Below are 16831 nucleotides of genomic sequence, written 5' to 3' on the forward strand. Positions count from 1 at the left end.
GTGAAGACAGAGCCAAAGGCAGCCCGGAGGTGTTGCAGCAGGACTGTCCCAGGAGGGAGCTGAGAACATGCCGTGATAGGCATGCACACATCAGTTACCACTTGGCTGGATGGGATGATGGCATTTGGCCTTGACTTCTGACCATCATCTTTCAATCACTTGGAGTGGCAGCTGTTCACGCAGGCCTCTCTCACTCTGGATCACAGCAGTTCAAGATTTTAATTTATCCTTTCTAAATTAACAGCAGATGATTTCATTTCTCCACTTACACAACAAAATCCAAGATCCTCTAAGATCTACTGGGGCACTGAGACTAGAAAGCTTGATAGCAAACATGTCTGTATGTGCTTGCTTATGTTCAGCTGAATGCAGACCCAAAAAGGAAAAGATAGGAATATGTATGCTGACAAATGTGCATGCACTTGGGAAGGAAAACTGTGAGTGGATGTCTGCAGAACACAGTGATCAGCAGGAGAGGGCTTTACACACCTAACTATTGACTTCTGAGCAGGGGCAGAAGCCTCCCAGTCTAAGCAGCTGGGTGCTTCACTGTTGCCTGACTTCTGTGGTGGTCCAGACAGAAGAAGCAGTAGCCCCTAAACTTTTCCTAAATCCCCAGAGGGAACCAATCCCTGCTCCCCTCAACTATTTATTGATGTACATTAACCAGTCATTGGAAAGAACCAGAAATAGTCCTGAAAGTGTGACTGGATCTCAGGGCTGCCCTCTCCCAGCTGAGTGCCCTACCCACCAGAATCCAGAGCCAGACTCCCTCTTGCTTGCTCTCCTGGTCTGAAGACCATTGCCTTCTTGGATGCAGAGTGGCACAGCTTCAACAGGAAGGTAGAGGGTGCTCTCCTGGGAAGTGGGAGATGTGGGTTTGAATCCCTTCAGGCTGAGGAGGGCTTAAAGTTTAAAGCCCAGGTGTAACAGGTACTGGCAATTGTCCTGACCACTAGCATATTGTGTCAAAAGTAGACAGTGGAACCACAGCTGCATTAATTTAAGTACCTGCCTCACAAAAGGACTCTGGAACTTGCGGTGAAGGAATTGTTTAATGCGTGTAGCCCTGGATCAGGTGCATCAGCTCCTGGAGGCTCTGGAGAGGCTGAGAGTTCAAATGCAACCCTGTGCTTTGTGTTTCCTATTGGCAAGTTCTCAACGGCTCCCTGATAATGGTCCAGACTTTCTGAATGGTCCTTCAAAGGCACAGGGAGCCAGGGTACCTTATCTTTTTCACTGAATCAACCTTTTGGGGCTAGGCAGATGACTTTTAGGCTTGCTGAAGCCTAAACTAAAAGTACCTAAGAAGCCAATCTGGATTTGCCAAAATGCTGCAGACTAAGTCCAAGGTGGTAAGATTTCATACCAAATGTCTTGGGCAAAATGGAGATTGCACCAAGCTGGAGTGTGAAAAAGCAGCAATAATCTGGTGCTATATACACTCCATCCCATCCACTCGCTACAGGACCCAGGCTGCCTCCCTGTGTCACAGGAGAAGAAAAAAAATGCTCTTACTTGGATCTGTCTGCCATTTCAGATCAGTTGTCACACTGCAGGGATTCTGTAGAAGAAAACAGTAGGGTTAGAAACCTAGAGACTCCCAGTCATCAGAGTGAGGTCCAGTATTTGATCAAGATGTGATGATTAATCAGTTTCACCACAGAGAATCTCAGGCTATCCCTGCATTGAGCCTCTTCTGTTTCTCAGAGCACAGGATCAGGCTATGAGTGGGGTTTCTAGCTCAGGTTTGGTCTCAGTTCCCTTAGATCTGGAGAGGTTCAGACCTGGAGAGGTTCACGCATCACTGATGTGAGACTGTGATTCTAGAACATATACATAACCCAAGATGGAAACTGACCAACCCCCAAACTCCTTTTCACTGTGTTGGAAGGTAGAAAGTAAAATACAGAGGAAAAGTGAAAGTGACACAAGAAGCAGAGAAAATGTTACAAGAGAAAAAGGAGAACTGCCTACAACCTCCTGGTGACCACAGGGCTGGGAAAGCATGACAAAGAATTAAACTGTTTGAGAAGCTACAGTTGTACGCATGTTCTCATTTGCAAGCAATCTGCTGTCAAGAGAAGGTTTTAGGATGAAACTGCTGCCTTTGAAGGGGAGCTGGAAACAAAAGTTGAAAGAGGGCAAGGCCAATGTGTATTGAAGTTAGTAATTCCAAACGACCTTACAAGTAGGAGTCTTTAAGCAAAAATCAAAAATGGGCTTCAACAGATAGCCCCTTCCAGAAGTCCTGTTCCTTTCTGACAGGATACTAGTAACTCTCATCGGAGTCAACAGAAGGTACAGATGGTCTGCACCGGTAGAAATCAAACCCTGGCTTATTTCAGTCTGAAAAACCAAGAAATAAAGAATCCAGAATTAGGCCACTTCTGCAATTGTTCTCCTTAACCTCTCTGCAGCTGGTTTCCCAGGGGAATAATAAGCTTGTGCTTCTTTGTAAAGTACTGTGAAATCTATGAAAGAAAGGTGCTATTTAAGGCCTAAGTCACATTCATTGTTTTCTCTAACAGCACAGAAATAGAGCAGGTGAGATGCACTTTATCCTGGTGTTTATGGGAAATAATTTCTCCCAGACTTTGCTTTGAACTCTTTCATAATTAATCCCTTATCCTTCCACCACTCTCTCGCCATCCATCCATCCATCCATCCATCCCCACAGCTTAATTCCAGGGGCTATGGGAACCCAGTTCTGGCTCCTCCATCTTTACCAAGGAACAGTGTGATGGCAGATAAGCTCTCAGCATATACATCCTAAGTGATTATTAATTATGAGAGACAACTTCAGAAAAAAACAGTACTGCAATTTTAGGGTCCAGAAGGAACACGTTCTGGCTTTGCCTAGATCAGCCAAAAACCTCCTGCTTGGGGCTGGTACATTCCATGGTGATCTCTCAAGTACCTGCATGAGTTTTATCTGTTTACACTCGGCGTGGAGAATTAAACTGCAAAGACCTCACTTGTAATCGGCTGATTTGCAGGGAGCTTAGACGGGAGGAGCTCAGCTTCTTAAACTTACATAGCCCTGGTACTATGACTTTAGTGGGGCTTACACTAGTGAGATACAAGTCCAGGCAGAGTGGCTAAGCTGAGTGCATGTAGACAGAGAGTCCTTTTATGCAACCATACTGAAATCAAGACAAACTAAACCAACACTGAAGGGGAGGGAAACCGCTTACCCCCTAGGGAGGCAGGTGCTTAATCTCAGCAACAGGCTGCGCCTTGAAGGCCCTATGGAATATGTCCTTGGTTTTGAAACACAGGCATCTGGGAAAAGAGGGCAGGTTTCTTGGACTACAAGGATGGTGGCAGGCATTAGGGCTGTGCGAAGCTTTGCCAGCTATTTTGTTTCAATGCTGTTTTGACTTGTTTTGAGCTTGAAACAGCAAAATTGAAACAAAACGAAGGGCTTTGATACAGCCTTAAAACAAAACGAGGACAGTCGAAACGTTTTGAATTTTGCAGTAGCCCGGTGGTGGGAGGCAGGGAAGAGCCAGGGCTGCTCTGAGCGGCTCCACAGCCCCATGTGACTCAGCCTGGCAGGGAGCACAGCCCTGGCTCTCCCCACCTCCCACCGCTGGGCTGCGCTCCACGAGGCTGGCAGAGCCGATTGGAGTAAAGCACCAGTTCTGCTCACTGCCTGCTACTGGGCTGTGCTCCGATCAGGGCTGCTTCCACCTCCCGCCATCGAGCTGAGTTCCACGGGGCTGGGAGCTGCTGGGAGCTGAGCCTGGAGGGGGGAGGCAAGCGCAGCCCCGGCGCTGCTCTCCAATTCTCTTCACTGGGCTCAGTTCCATAGGACTGTGAGCCACTGGGAGCAATTTACTCTAGGCTTCGCACCAGAGCCGACCCGAGGACGGTGCCAGACCCGGGTCAAATCAGCTCATGTGGGGACCCACCCCCCCGATCCTGGGGCAGGTCCCCACACAAACTGATTTGCTCCAGGCCCGCCTGCCGCTGGCCCCAGGTGGTAGCACGAGCCTCCTGTGATCGGGGAGGCAGATCGGGGCCCACACCCCTCGGGAACAGTCCGGCACAGCCCCCACAGCCCTCCCGGGGGTGCGGGATGAGCCCTTGATCTGCCTGCCGGATGACAGGAGGCTGGTGCTGCCGGCTGGGGCCAGCAGCAGCACCAATCTTCCTGGCACTGGCTGCAAAATAGCCTATAGGCGAAATGTCAAAAACAGCATCAAAACAGCAAAAGAGTTTTGACGAAATGAAACGGAACAGTGCTTTCGAAACAAAATGAAACTCAAAACAAAACACTGTCCCGATGAAACATCGAAACGGAAGTTGAAGCGGAACGATGCCGTTTCGCACAGCCCTAGCAGGCTTGTTATCCTTGGGGCAGAGGGACAGGAAGAAGAGAAGGGTATCTTGTCCATTCCCCAGATGAAGATGAGGCACAACTCTGACAGCCTGTTGGCTGAGCGTGTAGTGAGAGTTAGAGAAAAGAATGAAGAAAGAAGCTTAGAGATGAAACGAGTGAAGTCTCTCCATTATTTCTCCCAACTCTGAGAGGAGGACGGGTTCCCCCCAGAGTCTGAAAATACCTCATGGCTTGTTTAGGTTGGGGGTGTCCCCTACTCTAGCATATTGGCACTTGTGTCTCTCTAGTTTCCAGCTCAGCCACAGGTGCAGGCAGGCTCCTGGGTGCCATCCAGCAGCCACAGTGTCTGTGAAGGACTTCAGAGGTTCAGGCTGGCAACTCCTCCTTTGCTCTCTGTGGGTATAACAGTGCTGCCCACCCACCTGGCAGCTACTCATTATTAATATTACTCTGTCTCAGTGCTTTATAAGACCCAAAAGATCACGCCATCCTGGTCCAGAGAGCTCAGAAGCCAGCCATTCAGTGCAAATGGCTTTCTCCCAGATGGGACAGAACTGCCCCCTCCGTCTCCCAGTTTTTTTCAAAGAAAATGGTCTTCCAGCAGAGAGAGGTCTTACCTGTGAGGAGAGTGTTCAGATCTCACCTCTTCTGCTGGCCCTTCTCTTGTCAGGTTATTCTGAGGCTTCCTCTCTGTTCCGAGGCTTCTTATGCTTCCCTGCTAGTCCCTCCCCTAGTGTCTTGCCAATGGTGCTTCGCTGGGGATGTGAGGTGTGTGTGTTCCCTGGGAAGTATTTTGAGGCTAGAATCCTATTAGTTTATTACCTGGAGGACTCTGTAAATAAGAGTGGACTATAAATAATGTGGGCCAGAGCCCTGAGAAAGCAGATTAAAGAGATTGGAAGAGTAGGTTTAAGGCCAGAGGTGATGGTAATTGGGATGGATGCTTTGGTTTTGGACAGCTGAAGTTACAGCTGAAGCTGGCACAGGGCTGGGAGGCTGTTTCCACAGTTCTTCAAAAATCATACTGTCCATACTGTCATTAGGAAACTGTTTCCACAGCTAACACAATGAGAAGGACCGAGGAGCAATCTGAGGACAGGAGAAGTTGTCAGAGCAAAACAGACATAACTTAATGATCCTTGTTTTTTCCTTACACCCTTCCTGTTCCTAAAGGTGATGCTAGTCTGAGGTGAGGTAGAGGACTTCTGCTTCATTTCAGACACAGGAGCCCTGTGCAGGTGAAGAGGGGTCTAGTATAGACTTTTTTCAGGGGCAGGCCCTCTGAGGAGGACGGTGGGTAGGAGTATGGATGGGAGATCAGTGCACAGGCATGAGGATATGCAGTACAAACTGTGTAATGGGTTTTTAGTGTGCTTTGATCTGCCAAGTGAACCACAGGGCCCACTTGGCAGAGCATTGGAGCTGGAATTATATATATATGTGTGTATGTGTGTGCACACATACACACATATATATTTTGCAAAAAAAAAACAAAGAGAGAGAGGAACAACAAAAGTCTTTGGCCCAGGAACTGGGATGACACAATTCCCTGAAATTCTCCATAAAGGTTCACAGTTGGTCAGAAGCCGAGTCTCTACCTGGGGACATTGCCGTGGCAGGAGGAATCAGTGCTGCTGGCCTTCCAGTGACCTTTGGAGAAGCCACACAGGGCTCTGGGCCAGAGGGGATGCTGTAATACAGGTAATTACATTCCCTTGCACAAAGCCAAGAATCTTCAGCACACAAGAGGCAGTGGGGGAGGACTGGGGGGGGTGCTAGTAAGGGAAGGATGTCAGAACAAATGGGCCTCAACACAAACTAGCCTGATTTGTCCAACTCACTACACAATAGCAGCTGCTGAACCATTTGTGATCTAATTCTGACCCTTGCTGCAGCTCCTACACGCCACTTCTGCAGTGTGAAGGGGTCAGAAGGGGCCACAGACAAAATAATGCAACAGTATGTAGAATTTTCCCGCCAGCATTAGGTTGGTGAAACAGCCCTGTCCCACTTTCCTATATTGCTACCAACCTACAGTCATTCTGACGTTAGAAAGAGATTGTGCTGGATCACATTGAACTTTGGCTAATATGGGCCACAGAGCAGACCATAAGCAACAGAGAAAGGCTGCTTTAACTCAGAGCAGCCTCAGGAGTGGTTCAAATTACAAAGGGGGGAGGGGGGGGGAACAGTAGATCTCACCAGGCCCAGTGAAAAAAAAGCCACCTGTTCCCTCTCCTTGCCAGAAAGGTGCAGAACAAAACCTTGTTGGTAGTCTCAGCATTGGAAAAGCTGTCTCACCCCAGCTCACCTCCACAAGAAATAATGAAGGGAAATAATCCAGTGGGATTTAAAAGGGGCTCAAGTATAGATTTGGATGATTAGTTTGTATAACCACCTAGAAGATGTAGTAGAGATGGACAGCGAGATTAGAATGGCTAAGCTCTGCATGGACATAAGTAGCAGTCTGTGAGGGGAGTTGGCAGTGGGGTGATGGAATAATTCTCTCCATCCTGGGATGAAGTGTTGTTCAACTGGCTCCATGCATTATGGACAGTCTCACCTTCTTCTGAAACAGCAGGCACTGTGGGTTACTGAAACGGGGGATAGCAAACAAACTGGGCCATTCATCCCTGTTGGCATAGTGGAGAAGTGGAGCATCAGAGTGGCTGAGCCAATGATCCCTGCCATACGGCAGTGGCAGCACACTCCCAGAAGAATGGGGCTCACTTGTCCCTGGTGGTTTTGTAACAGCCTGTGACTGTTCTAAGTAGCACATTATTAATTAGTGGTTTTCTGCTGCAAATGGAAAACTTTTGAATGTGTAACAGTGGATTTGCTTCATGAGAGGCACTAGATACAAAATAGCTCCCTTGCAGTCTTCCTTCATTTTGTCCTAACAGCCTGCACTGACTAGCAGGAGTTTTCCCAGACTATATCAGCAGAGTTCAGTAGGTGCCATCATGGTCTATGCACCCTCAAAGGAGAGAGGGAAGGAGGGATGGAGGGAGCTCTTGTTTCAAGGTAAAGATGTGAATGAAAGGAAGTTTCCAAACAGAAGTGCATGAGGAGGCACTTTCCTGGCAGGAAGCTGCTTGGGATGGCTGACTAGTCCTGCCTGGCTCCTCAGTATTTCATTGTCCCCTTCTCTTCACAACAGGATGAGCTCTTGCAAAGGGGAAGAAGACTGTCCTGCCCAGAAAGATAGTGGGAGCTGGAACTCCCTGAGAGTGCTGGCTGATCAGAGCTAGGGACCAGGCGCGGCTGGTGAGCTCGGATGGGAGGGGAGGTGGAATGTCCCAGGGGAGCGGTGGGGAGGGTGTTTGCAGCTGGCTGGCAGTCAGGGCTGGCCGGCTGCAAACCTCCCCCAACCCACCCCCGACTCCTGGCTGGCTGCAAACCCCCGCTCCCGTGGGAAGCTCCACGGCCCCACCAGTCTGAGTTCACTAGCCGAGCCTGCTAGGGACAGACATTGAAAAAGCCTGAGCCTGAATTGATTCAATCTTTGCAAGTTAGTCTAACTCAGGGATGTCCAACCTTTCTGAATATGGGGCCAGATCATGAACTTTTTATCACCCAGTGGGCTGGCGAGCCATATTCAGACACCCTCTGTCCTGGGCCAGAGACCCTGCCTGTGTAGCCCTACTACACCTGCCTATTACTGCAAGGTTCATGGTAGCTGCTGGTGGGCAGGGGCCAGAGGGACCCATTCTGCATCCAGCAAGCTACTGCCTCAGAGACTGAAGTGGAGAAATAAACAGGTCTACACGTCCATCCCCCAAGCAGTGCAGCCCCACGAGCCGGTGAGCCTGAGGGGGGCTGGAGCAAGGCAGCCACTGCACCGTAGCCCCTCACCCTCCCGCCTGCAAGGCCCTGCTCACTGTGGTGCCCGGCCACCCGCGCACGCAGCCCCAGTGGCCTCAGCGCTGTGAGCCCGGAGGATGAGGTCCGGCAGACACCGGCTCCTGCTGCCTCGCCCCGCAGAGGTCATGCCAGGACCCTGCCTGCCGAGGCCCTCCCGTGCTGGCTTCCCACATGCTGCAGAGGACGGGAGGAGGCTGGGCAGGTCAGCACCAGCCAGCAGAAGCGGTGGCGGAGCCATGTGCCACTCGGGACTGACTGGTGCAGGCAGGGGGAAAACGCTTTTCTCCGGGGCATCATGCCTCCATGTTTCACTGCCCCCCCACACACTCCCCGGTTCCCCCTGCCCAACTTTGGCTCCAGGTCCTGGCCTGCTGCCCCCCTGACTCTCCCTGGCCATCCTGGTACCTGGAGGGCCCTGCTCCCAGGGGAAGTGCCAGCGGGCCCGATCCTGTCTGCGGGAGCGGCTCCACGCATCAGGCTTCTCGGGAGCCCAGGGGCAGGCGCCTGCCTCGGGCAGGCCCCCAGGGCCAGGCAGACCCCTCCTGGAGGCCCGCCACTGGCTCTGGGGGGGAGCAGCAGGCCGGAGGCTTCTGGGTGGACTCGGAGGCGGCTCCATCCACTCCACATGCCGCACTAACATGGTTACCCCCAGAGCCTGGGGACAGGAGCCTGCCAGGCCCTGCCGCCTCCAGGTGGCTTGGGCAGCCCCGCCGGGCCGGGCAGACCCCACCCGGAGGCTCCGGAGGGGAGCAGCAGCTGGCCGGAGGCTTGCAGGTGGACTTGGAGGCAGCTCCATCCACTCCACGTGCCGCGCTCTGTTACTTTTTGGAGCCCAGGAGCAGGCGCCTGCTGGGCCCTGTCGCCCCCAGGCGCCTCGGGCAGTCCCACCAGGCCAGGCAGACCCCACCCGGAGGCTCTGGGGCGGGAGGCAGCAGGCTGGAGATTTGCCTGGTGGACTTGGAGCCGGCTCCATCGACTGACCGGTGCAGGCAGGGGGCCACTTTTCCTGGCCGGTGCTGACTCAGCTGGGTCCGTCCCATCTGGAGCAGCATGTGGCTGAAGCTGGCTTTCCATGTGGTGCTGGGGACGGGAGGAGGAGGGCCGGGTCTGCAGCGGCCAGCAGAAGCCGCAGCAGAGCCATGTGCCACTCAGGATGGGACGAGCCCAGCCGGAGCGGCAGGGGGTCAGCGGCAGGGGGTCAGCATTTTCCCCCTGCCTGCTCTGGTCAGTCCCGAGTGGCACATGGCTCCACCGCTGCTTCTGCTGGCTGGTGCTGACCTAGCCGGCCTCCTCCAGTCCTCAGCAGCACGTAGGAATCCAGCTTCAGCTGCATGCTGCTCTGAATGGGACAGACCCGCCTGGGTCGGCACCAGCCAGCAGAAGTGGCGATGGAGCCGTGTGCTGCTCGGGACTAACTGGTGTAGGTAGGGGAAAGTGCAGCTGAGCCCCTGCTGCTCCGGCTGGGCTCATCCTGGCCCAAGCGGCACATGGCTACTCCTCTTCCCATATGCACTGCGTTGGCAACATCAAGCTGATGTGGTGCGTGTGGGAACCTTGTCCCTTCCCCAGCCCTTCAGCAGCCATTAGGAAGCTGCTGAAGGGCTAGGGGAGGGCCAAGGGGTGGGAACGAAAGTAAATCGTGTTTACTGTCGTTTCCCGTTGCAGCACCGCAGGCCACAGAAAATGCCTTGGCGGGCCGCCTGTTGGACAAGCCTGGTCTAACCTGACTAGGCTGAACCAGTTTGTAATTGAGCAGACATTCCCTCTGGACTGAAGAAATGCCGGCACATGCCTACAATGGCTCAGGCTAGAAGCTGGGGGGATACTAAAGCATTCCTCCCTTCCCTTCCACAGAGCTGAGCTGGGGGGGTGTGGCCAGGCCCCCATGATGCTCTGATTAGGGTGGGGTTCCCCCACCCTTGAGCAGCCCAGCAGGAAGTTGATAATACAGTGTTTATCACTCCTAACTCAGTGTTTATCAGTCCATTAGGAAAACAACAACCTCTCTCATTAGTTCAATCTCTTCTTAAACAACTTTTCCAAGGGAGGACCAGAGGAACATTACCAGCTACCTACTGATTCACTCCAAAGAGCCCTAAAATGACACTGTCCTGTCTCCCACAGCACAGATTATAACCAGCATGTGGTATGCTAGCTAATGCTAAGAGGTGTCTGTGTAAGGCAGAGGGGAGGGGGGAATCCCTGCTTGAGCAGGGAGTGGGTGGGGGGAGCAGGAGGAAGCCAGGGAGACCCTGCTGTGCCTGCAGTCTCTGCTGGAGCTGCAGCCAGGGAGCAGAGGGGTGGGGCCAGCCCTGCTGGGCTGGAGCAGAAAGCAGAGCCCTTCTCAACAAAGCATCTGGGATGCTGGAGGACTCTGATTTAACTTAAACCAGGAAGGGGTCTGTGACAGACATAGCATAAGCCAGTTTGAGCCAAATCAGTTAAGTCTGATACTACATTCAACCAGGTTTATCTCAAACTTGTTTCAGCCATTTTCAAACTGGTTTATGTGCACTGAATGTCTGTTCTGTTAAAGGTTTAAACCAATTTCTGATCACTTAAACCAGTTTATGTATAATATCTGTCCCTAGCCCAGGTGTAAAAATGGGGCCAGTTCAGCACTAAGTATATCCATGGTCTTCATCCCCTTGAGTCACTTGTGAGGGATGGAAGTTTCTGCCTTAGCAATCTGCAGGAAGGCATACATCCTTTGACCTAAGACACTCCTCAAACTCCAAAGCCAAGAGGGAGCTGACTGGCATGCCCTTGTATGCCCCTGGAAGTGATTAACAACTGCACGTAACCTGATTGGCCAGTCACTGCGAAGGGAGCACCAGCCTTGGGGAGCTGCTACTATATGATTAGGAAGTTATTAGTGCCAATTTTCAGGTAGTACCTAGCAGTACCTCCTCTCTGGTTGTCACCCAGTGCTGTCTCAGGACAAGCACGGCCAACCTGGGTGTCATGGCCTGTGCCTGAAGAGCAGGGGGGCCAGTGGTATGGAAAAAACATGTTTCTGCCATTTTTGCCCCGTGTAACCTTTGGTTGATGCAGTCACAATAGGCACTTTTACACATGCTCTGGGGGTGCAGGGGGCAGGGGGAGAATGTAATTAGAGTGACTCCAAGAGCTGCTTTAATTAAAGCACCGCAGTGTCTTGTGTATTAGCGTCCCTGTGCTTCAAAATGGCAGCGAGGGCACTTGAACTAAAATTTGTTCAATGAGCTTTAGATAAAGTGCCTCTGCCACCATTTTGAAGCATGAAGATACTGATACATGAGACACGGAGGCTATCTGGAGCGTAGTAAATACCACACCCGAGCAGACTGGATTAATTGAGTCTGCTCTGGAGCTGCCTCAGAGCACGTCTACAGGCACCCATGTCTACAGGCTCCCCAAGGGCAGCAGAAGATCAGGAATGGAGCCTAGTGTTGCACAAATGGAAAACTAAGCTTGCAACAGCTCTGCTTCCATTTCATTCAGTACTCCTGCTGCAGCATCAGAGATGCCTTTGAATGAAGATGCGAGGGTCAGCTGACCATAGCCAGCAGGTGAATGGTTTAGACCAGTGCTTCTCAAACTATATGATGTGGCGGACCGGCAATTTTTTTTCCAGTGGGCCAGGGACCAGTGCCCGGTTCAGCCAGTGGCAGCAACTGCGTGTAACAGCGCTACACAAATGCGCAACCGGCTGTTTCTTTCTCTCTCCTCACCTTGCACAACGTGATGTCACCTGGAGTGTTGGAACGTACGAACTGTGGCGCTATGACATATCAATGTTATGCTTCTGAAAATATATTTCTTTCTTTCCTGACAACTCTCTGCAGACTGGCGACCGGTGGCTCATGGACTGGCACTGGTCCGCGGATCAGCACTTTGAGAAGCACTGGTTTAGACCTCTCTGTGCTCCTGGAACGTTCTGTGACCCCTCCATGCCTATATCCCAGAGCTCTCAACAACCTTTCTGCACTCATGAGGCTCATCTTCAGCCTTAGCTGCCTGCATATCCTTTGCTCCATCCAAACCTGACCCATCTATGACCCTCAGGACTCCAATTGCTGAAAAGAAGCATCTCTGTAGGGTTATCATCAGCTGAGAGGATTTTAGCTGTCAGGACATGTTGCCCATTGCTGGAGATTGTGATCTTTTTAACTACACACAGATGAGCTGCTTAGCCCATAGATTAGCCGAGGCTATTTCTGCCAAGGTCAAGAAGACATCTGAACTGTGATCTCTCTATGGGCTCATTGAGAGCAGGGTGCACTTGACTCCAAGACCTGTTCTATAGGGTTGTAAGGGGAAGAGTTACAGCCCTTGGGGCGGGAAGGTCTGGGTGGTTGTTACAAGTGGGTGTGAAGGAAGGAAGTGTATAACACTTAGCATGCAACAGGCTTACTTTAGGTTTTGGTCTAAGATTCAGGCCTGCAGCTGTTCTTTAGGCTCTGAGGTTGGACCACAAAAATCTGAAGTTTGTGCAGCATGTTTGACATGAACGCCCCATAAAGCCACAGTGAAGAGATCAAGTGAGAGTATTGTCCAGCCAGGAAAAGCAGCTGACAGTTTTGTTAATTTCCTAGTGCCTGGATTCAGCAGAGAGGATCTTATTTTCCTGATAAAAACAAGATAAATGTGTCTTTTTCAACTCATAGGCTGGGTGGATGGACAGAGGAGCTGAGAGGAAAGGTGGAAAGGAACCACACTGGGCCAGTCTCAGGTGCAGGAGGATGTCTTCTCTGGTATCTGCAAACCTGTGCATCAGTGCGGAGAGGACACATGCCTCAGCTTGGCCATCCTGAATTCTCACTGCTGCTCCTGGAGATGTCTTTCCATCAGACTTCCAAGGGCTTGTCTAAGTTAAACAAGCCTAAAAAATACTTCTGTTTGGTCACTCATTTATGTGAAGGTGTGAAAGGCCCCCTCACTTCAAACCTGCTCAGCTGACATTTCTCTAGCTCAGTGTTTCTCAACCCATGGGTCGCAACACAAAACTAGGCCGCAAGAATGTATGAAAGGGGTGGAGGGGCATAGGTGACATGTCAGGAAGGCATGGGGAAGCACGTGCCCCTCCAGATTTGTGCAACCACAATGGACACGGGGCTGCAGCCTGGCTGGACTAGCATGGGCAGGAGCCACCTCTGCAGTCCAGCAGACAGAACCAAAGCAGGAAGACAGAGCGGGGCGGTGAGACTCTTTGGTGCCACCACTACTCATACCTCTGCACCAGCTGTGCCGCCAGCAACACAAGAAGTAACCCGGGGTGGGGGCGGGCGGCACTCTGCCTTCACCTCCTCCCACTGCCAGCCACTCACTCTGTATCCCACTGCCACAGCCCAGCCACCGCTGCCACTCCCCTCAGGCTGCAGGTCTACCCCGGAGGAGATCTGGGGTGGCAGGCAATGTGGGAAGCGTGAGGGGAGCAGCAGTGGGGGCAGTGGCAGGGCCATGGTAGTGGGATAGAACCACAGCCTAGCATGTGAGTGGCTGGCGGCGGGAGGAGGTGACAGCAGCATGGCGCCACCCCTCCCGTTACTCCTTGCACTACTGGTGGCACAGCTAGCACAGGGGTCCCAGTGGTGGTGGCAGCGGTGAGTTTTGCCACTCGATTCTGCCCTCCTGCACTGGGTCCTGCCTGCTGGGCTGTTGAGATGGCTTCTGCCCATGCCAGTCTGGCTGGGCTGCAGTCTCATGCCTGCTGTGGGAACACAAATATGGGGGGCCCCATGCCCAACACTTCCCCCCACCCCTTGTCCCACACACTGGGGGGCTGGGGCCTTGGGGCGGGAAGCAGTGGGTCAGGAGTGAGGAGTGCCAGTAGGGCTGTGGGTTGGGAGTGAGGGACACTGGCCGAGCCAGGGGGCTGTTTTCTACTTAAACTATTTACTGGGTTGGGACTGGCCATCAGTTTTTATGAATGGGTCCTGGTACAAAAAAGGTTGAGACCCATTGCTTTAGCTGTCCCTAGCATTTCTCTCTAATTAGCATTTGCTATTATTTTCATTGTTATTACTCACTTCTACTTTGGTACCATCTGAAAGCCTCACACAGGCTAGGGGGCCAGTTGTGCCCGGTGCTAAACAAACAATATAAGAGAACGTGTGTTCCAAGGGTCTCATCATAGGTGGCAAAAGCTCAGCCTAGGAACTGAGATCAAATGGTCACCATGAGAATAAGCAACATCAAGGCACCGCTGAGAGTGGAGAGACATGCAGGGGTGTTCGGTCCACAGAGAGCTTCCCCCTCTGTTTTTTAGCAAACAGCACAGGGCATACCCAACTTCTCCTGTCCCCGTCCCCAAATCCAAGCACATTTCAGAGATGGAAACTAAGCAGAGACAAACTAGAATCTCAAATCCGAGCCCCCAGAATCTCATGTCTTCCTGCAGTCGGGTTCAGATGCAGCCAAAGTCCCACGAGAACAACCTTTCTGTGTCAGTGAATCTGACCTTGGACCCGGCTGTATCCTTTTGCCTTGGTCAGCACTGGACACAGATATGCATCCCTCCTGCCTGGCCCGCTTCAGGGACAGAGCAGAAGGGAGTGAACGGGGGTCTCTAACATCTGCACTTGAATGCGAGTGGGGGCAGGCAACTGGGAGTGCATCAGGGTCTGCTCAGCTGTGGTGCAGGGAGATGGCCCTTGTTTTGACTCCAGGCATGAGTCTAGTGACACCTGCTGGTAACCAGGAGCCATGGCACGTCTCAGGTCCTTCTCACCCTTGCCTCTGGGGCAATCTGTATGACTTGCTTGCAAGATGGGATTTCTCCTCTTTCTAGACAGCAGGGAGTCTTTCCATTTACCTAGGAGGTAGGAGCTCCAGTTTCCAGATCTGTGCCTGCCGAGAACTGCCTGAGGCTTGGGAGAAGAATCAGAAAGACCCTAGATCCTATCTAATCCACAGCCCTAAACCCTCCCATGTACATCTAGTTTGTTATTACTGGGGACTGACTCCTGCATGAACTCCTCCCAGCAGGGAATGAGCTAGTTCATGCCTCAGAGCTCCTGTTGCTGACTGGGTTTACACTCAGAGCTTGTCTTTGCCACCGTAGATGCTAGGGATCTTTTTCACCTAATACCAAAGACTGAGATTCTGGAGCCCACATGGCAACCAGGAAAGCTACCTTCTTGCTGCCTACCAGCTCGGTCCCTACTTTGAAGGCTGAGCTCTCCTCAATGCACTTTCCTTGTAGGTGCCCATAACACAGCTTCCACTCAAACTGTTAAGAAGCCCTAAGCAGCTTGTCCCTTGGCTGGCAAATTTTGGCTATTTCTGCTCCTGGCTGCTTGTCTAACATTGAGCAGCTTGTCTCAGCTTACCTGCATTGCATCACAAGAGGAATTACTGATGGTATCAACTATTAGGTGTCTCTCCATCACCATTGTGTAGAATGGGACAGAGACCCAGGATAGTGCACAGCTGGGACCTGAAAACAAAGCAGACAGCACAGGAGCTGCTGAGCCTCTCATCAGCCCAGCTCCTGGGGCCCCTCCATTAATGCAGGAGATCTCCTGTGACACCAGTCAAAATGCGCAGGAAGCAGGATTGATGCTGATGCCCTGGGAAGGGGCTTTTATTGCTTCTGAACCTGCATTTTCTAGTGACTGTAGCATCCCAATTTGCCTTTAGGCTACTCCTACCAGGACTAGGCAAAAAGGAGATTACACAGTGACTAACTGGGCCAGCAAAACCGCCTGGCACAGCCTTTGACCCAGAAGAAGCCTTCCAGTAAGGAAACAATAATGTTAGGGATATAGGGGCCCAGCCAGAGATCCTCCTTCTCCAGCTCTCATGGGTTATTGCAAGGTTTCTTGGGGACCACTGCAGGCTAGGTCTGGTCTCTGGAGGTTGAATCTGTAGCCAACAGACCAAGATCTAGGAGCTGCATTAACTGCTTTACCAGCCAATGTCCAGATTGAGGGCTTCAGTCCCCAGCCTCCTTCATTCCTGCGGTTTCCATGGTCGTGTAACATAGAGCTCCCCACCTAATGTCTTCTTGCCTCCAACCCAAAATTACCCATGTAAAAGCCTAATACAAACTCTTACCTCTTGTTCACCCCTAAGAGCTTCTGCCTTTCTCAATAAAGAATAGCAAACAGCTGAGTGCTCTCCAAGCCATGGTGTCTGCAATTTCCTCAATCCCGGTTAAACAAGGAAGGTGTAGATACAGTCATCTCATGCTGGAAGCACAGGGCAGTTCTGCAATGAAAGGGTTAGTAATGGCATATGATAGAAACCTCAGATGCAGGGCTCACCCCATGTCACTGGCTAGGGATGAAAGCAGGCAGTGACTTATTGAGGGCAGAGCAAGGCCACAGGCAGTAGCTAACATCCTGGTCCTGGGACAGTCACCACCCCTTGGCTGTGGCCTGGCCCCCTCCTCTAGCAGGTCCTAGGCTGTCATCTATCATCCTCTCTCTGCCCTTTTCCTCCCACAGTCTCCCCAACAACAGATAGCAGCTGTTGCTCATCTGTAATTAATTGAACACTGCTCTGATACTCAGCCTAACACAACCCTAATTAGCTTCAATCCCAGGAGCCTGTGACCACAGCACAATACCTCCCTACCACCACACACAATTACTGACTCCCTCTGACAGCGTATTTATAGCAGTGGTGATTGAA

General features: G+C 51.8%; 1 protein-coding gene across 2 annotated transcripts in view; it reads right to left on the reverse strand.

Annotated features, from left to right (window-relative positions):
- The window catches only part of ARR3 (arrestin 3), a 30779-nt gene extending 14231 nt beyond the window's left edge, over positions 1 to 16548 (reverse strand). The window contains exons 1-3 of one of the 2 annotated variants that reach the window (XM_059732761.1): positions 16253 to 16548; positions 15526 to 15632; positions 1519 to 1564 (exon numbers count right to left, since the gene is read on the reverse strand). In XM_059732761.1, the coding sequence (XP_059588744.1) occupies positions 1519 to 1535 (17 nt within the window). In that variant the 5' untranslated portion in view covers positions 1536 to 1564; positions 15526 to 15632; positions 16253 to 16548. Of the gene's footprint in view, positions 1 to 1518; positions 1565 to 4965; positions 5265 to 15525; positions 15633 to 16252 lie in introns of those variants that run through there. The other variant, XM_059732762.1, reaches the window with a different exon arrangement.
- Between the last annotated feature and the right edge of the window lie 283 nt (positions 16549 to 16831).

The sequence above is a fragment of the Alligator mississippiensis genome, chromosome 8 (assembly GCF_030867095.1).
Source record: "Alligator mississippiensis isolate rAllMis1 chromosome 8, rAllMis1, whole genome shotgun sequence".
NCBI classification, from domain to species: Eukaryota; Metazoa; Chordata; order Crocodylia; family Alligatoridae; genus Alligator; species Alligator mississippiensis.